Source organism: Onychomys torridus, chromosome 2, assembly GCF_903995425.1.
Source record: "Onychomys torridus chromosome 2, mOncTor1.1, whole genome shotgun sequence".
Lineage (NCBI taxonomy): Eukaryota > Metazoa > Chordata > Mammalia > Rodentia > Cricetidae > Onychomys > Onychomys torridus.
This window is the reverse complement of record NC_050444.1, coordinates 126922700-126930540: the sequence shown is the minus strand read 5'-3', so window position 1 is coordinate 126930540 and position 7841 is coordinate 126922700. Positions and strand designations below refer to the sequence as shown.

General features: G+C 38.2%; 1 protein-coding gene across 9 annotated transcripts in view; it reads left to right on the top strand.

Annotated features, from left to right (window-relative positions):
• Positions 1-7369, top strand: part of Elavl4 (ELAV like RNA binding protein 4) — a 141943-nt gene extending 134574 nt beyond the window's left edge. For 4 of the 9 annotated variants that reach the window (XM_036177946.1, XM_036177944.1, XM_036177947.1 and 1 more), the window contains exons 6-7: positions 1493-1531; positions 4399-7369. In XM_036177946.1, the coding sequence (XP_036033839.1) occupies positions 1493-1531; positions 4399-4768 (409 nt within the window). In that variant the 3' untranslated portion in view covers positions 4769-7369. The remainder of the gene's footprint in view (positions 1-1492; positions 1532-4398) is intronic. The other 5 variants (XM_036177948.1, XM_036177950.1, XM_036177949.1 and 2 more) reach the window with 2 other exon arrangements.
• The last annotated feature ends 472 nt before the right edge of the window (positions 7370-7841 follow it).

Here is a 7841-nt window from a genome sequence, read left to right as displayed (position 1 = left end):
ACAGCTCTGAAGGACAGAACAAGGCAAACAGCCTCTGCCCCACCCAACCATCACCATTTACCACTCCTATAAAATACAAGAGGACTACTCTTACTAGCCCTCTCCCAGCTTGTCACTGTGACTATTGGTTAAACTTGAAAATCATTAGTAGAAACAAAATCTCTGTGTTTAGCCACACAAGAAGAATCAATTTCAATGGAGCTAATCACTGAGATGTATGCAGCTGCTCAGAGTTAAGGCAGGGTAAACCCTGGCCAGGAGTGGCTTGTCCTTGCCTCTTTCCCTAGGTGATGCTGGATCTAGGAGAGGAGAGACTCTCTTTAATATTAACTTTGCTCTCTTAAGTCACGTACTCTGGGAAGATTCAATTATAACTTACTAGTGTTTTCTTTGGGTACCCAAACCCCAGGAAATCCCTGGTGCAATGGACAGTTCCCTGTGGGACCTTCCTGAGAGGTGGATTTTTTTCCCAGGAAAGCAGTTAGACTTTAACCAGCTTCTGCTGTGCAGGGAGAAGCACAGTCTTGACTCGCCCTCTCCCCCCATAGTAAATTCTAAGCGAGTACTGTATTCTGCCCATGTACCAACTTCCCTTTAATGAAAGGGTTTTCTTCCTGGTCAAACCTCACATGAGAAAATAGGGGGTCCTTCTCTCTATGATAGAACAGTCCATCTGGCCACAGTGGAGGAAGAAACCAGACTTTTCATGTGTCTTCCTATGCCCCATAACTCTGAAATAGTTAATAATTTCATGAAGGGTCTGAGCCATCTAATTTCTATCTTTTATGAAAACACATGTAGTATTTATGTAAAAAAAAGCCTTTCCAGCAAGCTTCTAATGGTGGAAACTATGGTTACTGCTGCCCCATGGTGTGAATAGCTTGTCCCCAAGTAAGGTATGCATGTGAGGAAGATTATAACATAATGACATTTTGCTAGGAGATGCTTTAGGACTATTACATAGTAAGCTTTTTTTTTCTTTTAATCTTAGCTCACAAAAACTCCCTGCCTTCCAAATTGTGGGTGTAACCAAATATAATGAAAGCAGCCAGACTAACAGATCTGTTCATATGTGTAGTCTGTGATCATGTGCTGTTAACCAGGAACAGAGACCTTTGCACACAAGTTTAGTTGTAATAAAAGGTAAATGATTTAAGAACACCCCCGCCCCATTTTAACAATTTCACAAGTAACATAAAAGTAAATCCACACAAATGTTCTGAGAGATGGGAGGGGAGAGCTGAATTAATTCAGACCTTGAAAGAAAACAGGATTCATTAGACACTTGCTTTAGACTCTAGAATTGACATGGACATGAATTACTTGCAATTGGAAACAGGAAAAGAGAGAACTACCAGTAGACAGTCTCCTGAGCAGTGGGGAAGTTGTCAAGCTTTTCTTCTTTGAAAATGGAGCATTCTTATTAATAGTTCCATTGAGTGATCTTGCCATCTGTGAGGCATTAACCCAGAGACCCTCCTTCTCTTTGCAGGCTGGACAATTTGCTTAATATGGCCTATGGCGTAAAGAGGTAATTAAAACTCCACAGATTGCCAGATGTCCGTGTTGGCACAGACTGGGGCTAGATTTTTTTTTTTTTTTAATTCACTAACTTTACTTTTCTTTCAATTCTTCCTTTTTCTTCCACCAGCATGTCAAATTCTTAATTTTAATTTTGGACCTCAGTTAATTTTGTTTCTTTTAGGGCACACAAAAATGTATTTGTGTGTTTCACCTTTTCTTTTTTTTGCAGGTGGGCTTTCCCTATGGTTCAGGTGCCACAGCTACCAAGCCCTGGGTCATCTGATCTAGTCCTGAGTAGCTTCCCTGGGGGAGAAAGCCCTGACTTTTCTGGCTGATTTTGCAAACTTGCTGAGCACCTGTTTTGCATTTCTGATGCCAGGATTCAGTTTAAGAGAGCAGATCCCAGAAAATCAAAATTAGAACATTTTGCTGATTGTGGCGACAATCTGGCCAAATCATGGATTAAAACATGGATGGCTTTTTTACTCCCATCCCACTTCAGTGTGCGTTTCAAGGCACATCTTGAGAATGAAGTGTATCTGTGTGCACCTCAACCAAGGATTTCTTTTATTACAGGTTTTAGCCGTTATAAGTCTTCTCTAAGTTATATGTGGGGAGGTTGGGGGGGTAAATTTGAGGTTCCTTTCATTTTTAAAGCCTTTTTGTGGGGCTGGGGACTCAAGCAGGGTCAAGGGTTTGAGACTTTCTGAATGTAATCATAAGGCTTTTCAGGCCCAAACTAAAATCAGTCTTAGAAGTTAGGTGTGTTATGTAACTGTATCCATGAGGTCCCAAAATGTGAGCTGATAGACTCCATTGCACTGCCAGGGACATAGCATCTTTATCTTCTTTCTCAGTAGAGATGCATATCTTAATACAACTTCATCAGTTGAGGGAGAGAGATGTGGGCTTTCATAGACCACAGCACACTCTCCACTTGATGCAGGGTCCTTTACCACTCAGTTATGCATGGTAAGTACCCTGACTTTGGAAATGAGCACACAGTGAAAAGGAGTTAGTGGACTGCAGACTTTGCTAGCAGAGTGCCAGCCTCTTGAATCTCAACCTCAGCACCAGTAAGGCTGACTAAATTATCCCCACGTGTCTAACACGCTGCTTGCCTAGTCCCAAGCATTCTGCATCTTTTCTAGCTCCCCCCATACCTTTGCTGCCCTCTAACTTTAGTGAGTTAGACCAAATACTATGGGGGAAAGGTGATGCTTGGGACACACATGAGACTAGGAAAGACCAGGCTGTACTCCATGTGCTGCCACATCATCCAGTGTCCAATCCAGCCCTGTGCAACCCAATCCAGCATAGCCAGCACTGCTTGGTAACAAGATTCTCCTTTTCACTAAACCCAGATTTGGATGTAGCCTCCATCATACCTTGAGTGGTAATCCTATGTAAAACCCCTTTCCTAGCCCTGACCTTGGCCTTCTAATAAGTACTGAGTTGCTTTCTGTGTGTATACTGAAAGGGATCAGAGGTTCACAGCTGAAGAAGAAATTGTTTATAAGTCAGTCTTTAGAAATAATGCAAGTAATAATTAAGCCATTTTACCCCCTTTAAGGATCTGAACCATGAATGGTTTTACTTCTGCTTTATTATTTTTTTAAGCAAAAGGGAAACTTGCTTTGGTGAATAATAACAAAAATTACATCTACTGAATTGTTATGCTTAGCATATCTTTAATAGACATATGATTATCTAAATTCTAGCTAAATATGAATTTTAATAAGACTTCTAAACCTCCGATAGTGTCTGCTAACTTTTTAAAATAGTCATAACTTCCACTTTGTCCCATACCCCTGTCTATTTTGGACTTCCTCTTCTCCAATTCCTCCCTTCATCTCTCAAAAAAAAAAAAATCAACCAAAAGAAAAGCAATCTGGTCATCAATGAATAGGTGAAAACCCCCTGTTTAAGTTCAGTGTGAAACAAAATGTTGCCAATACTGTTCTGCCATAGACTCTGGTATCCTGTTTCTTCCACCACAAATGCCACATGGGTTTATTTAATCAGACAGTGAATAAAATCTGAGGGGTTTTTTTTTTCCTTCAAGACTACACAAAAAAAAAATTGAAATTTTCAACCGAATACAACAGTTGTTGCACCAAGGCTTTTCTAATGTATAGCAATTCAAAATTTATAACTACACAAACCACTTGAGGACTTTTCCAGTGATGCTTGGAGATGGCTTCGAGATGATATAGTATCAAGGAGTAGTACATCTGTTATTACTGCTCCAGGTCTGTGGGAGAACCCTTGTGAATAAATGCTAAATGGAACAGGAGCCACTCATCTGGTTAATAACAAGAGAGGTCCTCATGTATTTACAATCTTAGTAGCGCCAAGAGGTCTTGGGCAGACGTAAGTGGAGGGACTGTGATGGTGGTGCGGAGAGCTCTTCTAGAGCCATCCCTTAATCCGCCTAAAAAATAAGTGTAAAATTTTCCAAGCATTGACATCAAACAGATTGTCACTCCCTCAACCAATAAACACGTATTTTCCTATGGGCCAATGTGTCTGTGAGAGCCCATATGCACGCCACTGAATGAATAAACCCAACAGTAGAATGGATGAAACAGAGTCCCTTCCCTGAGAACTCACAGTCTATGATGGGATAGGTTCAGGGTGTGACGATGTATGAACATATACTATGTTAGAACTGGGGGTCTCTTGTGGCTTTTAGGAAATGACTTGGCCATTCTCTTGGCATGAGCCTTAGCTGTCCAGTCACCCCATCAGAAGAAATGTCACAGATGTTAGCTTTTGCATTTTGGTTTTGAAACCCTGAAGACTCTCCTGCAAACACTCACTCAGCCCTTTGCCCCGTGTCTGTCTGTGCATCTGTGTGTCATCCATGGTCAGACTGATGTCTGGACCAGTCCCCCCTTCTGCTTGTCCCCCCAGGTTCTCCCCAATCACTATTGACGGGATGACAAGTCTTGTGGGAATGAACATCCCTGGTCACACAGGAACAGGCTGGTGCATCTTCGTCTATAACCTGTCCCCTGATTCTGATGAGAGTGTCCTCTGGCAGCTCTTTGGCCCTTTTGGCGCAGTGAACAACGTCAAGGTCATCCGTGACTTCAACACCAACAAGTGCAAGGGATTCGGCTTTGTCACCATGACCAACTACGATGAGGCAGCCATGGCCATCGCCAGCCTCAATGGTTATCGCCTGGGAGACAGAGTGTTGCAAGTTTCCTTTAAAACCAACAAAGCCCACAAGTCCTGAATTTCTCACCCTTACTTATTAAAATATATATATAAATATATACGAACAAAACACGCGCGCACACACATACACAAAAGAGAGAGACAAACTTTCCAAGGCTTATATTCAACCATGGACTTTATAAGCCCGTGTTGCCTAAGTATTAAAACATTGGATTATCCTGAGGTGTACCAGGAAAGGATTTTATAATGCTTAGAAAAAAAAAGAAAAAAAAAACAAAAAAATACCTTTGATGCATTGAATGTTCTTTCATAGCTGTCGTTGTTGAATATAATATACATAGATAGCGATGTGCAGGGATTTTTACCCAGCCAGCTAACTTTACTACCTTCCTTGAAGGTGGGTCTTTTTAAGATGACCATTCGCTCATTTGAAGAAGAAAAACAAAAAACACAAAAAAATAATAAACAATTTTTACAAAGTAATGGGATTCAAAGAAAGAAAAAAAAAAGATTTTTCTTTTTTGTCAAATTGTTGATCCAATCAGATTGGTTAAAAACCCCCACACAAATTAAAGAGGAATAATAAAAATTGCAAAACTACAAAAAAAAAAAAAAAAAAAAAAACTTTTGCAAATTTTTTTATTTTTCCTTTTTTCTTTTCTATCATGTGAATTAAAACAGTCTTCTGTTAGGGGATGGGGAAAGGGGGTACCTGATGACATTAACAATTTAATAACATTAACATTGTTGCCAAAGAGGTGGTCTCTTTGCTGAAAATGGGTTTCAAGAAAAATCTATTTTTATAAAATATAAAGAATTTTTACAAGAGAATCTGGATTTGAGAAAAAAATATTTTGACTGGCTAATTTAGGGGAAATTGACAACTTTGTCACGTTCATACTGCACTGGTAACTTTTTAGAGATCAAGATGTGTGTTTTAAACTGGATTCGTAGACTGTTTTTTGAAGGATGGGCTATAAACAGATGATCTTCATATCTTTTCATAGCATGTAATAATAATAAAAATATTAATTGCTAGGGGAAAGGAGTGTTCATTCTACCCAGGGTACCACAGTTCCCCACAGTCAAAACCCAAAAGCAAGGAGATGAGTTGAAAGACAGTTTTTCTTTAAGTCATCAGTATGGGATGTCAGCAGAACAAAAATTTAAAAGATTCATTTTCCTTTTAATCTAAAACTTCCTTAGTTTGAGCAGTAGGTGCTACAAAATTATTTACATATCTTAGTATCATAGTTAAATGTAAACGTGTTTAGGAGAGGAAAAAAGATACATTTGCTTTACATTCATTAAGCAATTTTCAAATTCACTTTGTAGCCCATGCTGATAAAATTGGGCTGTGTGGGTACATTTGAAACACTGTTTATGTTGCTTGAAACACTTATTTATTTAATTGCAGATGTGATGATGCCTATGGCCAAGATCAAATATAGCTAGATTGGCTAGACTACTTATTTGTTTACTTAAACTTTGGGAAGAAGCATATTATTGTGTCATTCTGTTGTGTGTGTATGTGTATATATAATATAAATATATATATATATAAAGTTATTTTTTTTCTTTGGTTAATTTATTATAAGTTGTAACACTTGGCTAGTTTTGTTTGTATATGTCTTAAAATGTTTTCTTATGATATTTAAGTGACAGTTAAAGAGGTATCAAGGTAACTTGTGTAGAACTATTGTTTGATATATTGTCATGTTTGTTGTGAATATTTTTTCTTACTGCACAGTAGAAAAACTAAAAAAAAAAAAACTGGGTCTTTATTTTAATGTAATTCAGATTGGGGAAAACTAAACAGAGCTAAGGGAACAAAATGACTGGGAACAAGCTCCCACGTCCAGTGCACTGATCATTTTAGTACGTTCGTGCTTTGTACGGTTATATATTTAAAACAAAAATGAAACAAAAAAATCCAAGAGTTCATGCTCTTCCCTGGGTAATAGAAACAGTTACTCGCTATGCATAATCTAGTTGATAGTAAAATTTGCTATTGCTTTTCTTGTCTTGTTACATAAAATCTTTTCAATACAAGTTTAGTCTTAATGGTAATAAAACGTTATGGTTATTTATAACTTGTGCTTATTTTGTGCATTTTTTCCCATGCTGAACCCACTAAGCGCATGTAGACGGGACTGTTGTTTGCACACTGAAGAGGCAAACTTTGTAGTAGTCGTCGTAGTGGTAGACAGGTAACAAAAACCAAGGCTGCATCATAGACTATTCCTTTACATTTTTTTTCTATTTTTTTCCTCTTTTCAGTTTTTGAAGAAAATAAATAACACCAGATTTCAGTTCAGAGAACACTCGTTCAACATTCAGGGAAACCTTTTTATGTCACCTGCTATGAATGAATGCAGTTTGCTGGCAAAGTTCTGATGCATTTGCTAAGCATTCATGGGAAAGGCACGCCAAAATCTCTTCTCTATGATGTGTTCAATCTGGGGGAAAAAAAAGGAAAAAAAATATTAGGACCAGGCAGTTGTATACTTTAGTTATAAATGAATGACTTCATGTTAATCTTGCTAGTTTAGATGATTTCTGAGGGAAAGTATTGTAAATGTTTTTTTCATAATCTTGTTGTGTTTGAATTATTTGTACTTTATCTGTCCAGACAATAAATGAAAGTGTGTAGAATGAATTTGAGCTTCCCAAATTTTTAAATGTGTTCAAACTTTTTTTCTATAATATATGCAGAATTCCCTGATATTCTCTCATTAAATTAAAAAACAAAAAGTGTTAAGTTCTGTTTTGCAACTTAGCCCAGTCTCTCAAAGTTTACTCAGTCTTTAGATGTCAATGCCCTAGTTCTGTGCTACTCCAAGTATGGTCCCCAACCAGTATTACCCTTGTCATCTGAGAGCCTGTTAGAAATGCAGAATCTCAGGCTAAAGGCAAATTCACACAAAAACAGCTACCAGGGTGAATGGCAGGTCCTTTAAAGTTTGAGGCACACTGTACTAGTTGGTGAGCCAGATTTGGCATTTCCTATAGCATTACGACATGTTACTATCTGTTATTTATAAGAATACCTGTGGGTTGTTCAGAGGACAAAGGTCACCATTTGCAAAGCATTCATTATACATCAGGCATACCATGTAGGGACGGCTGCA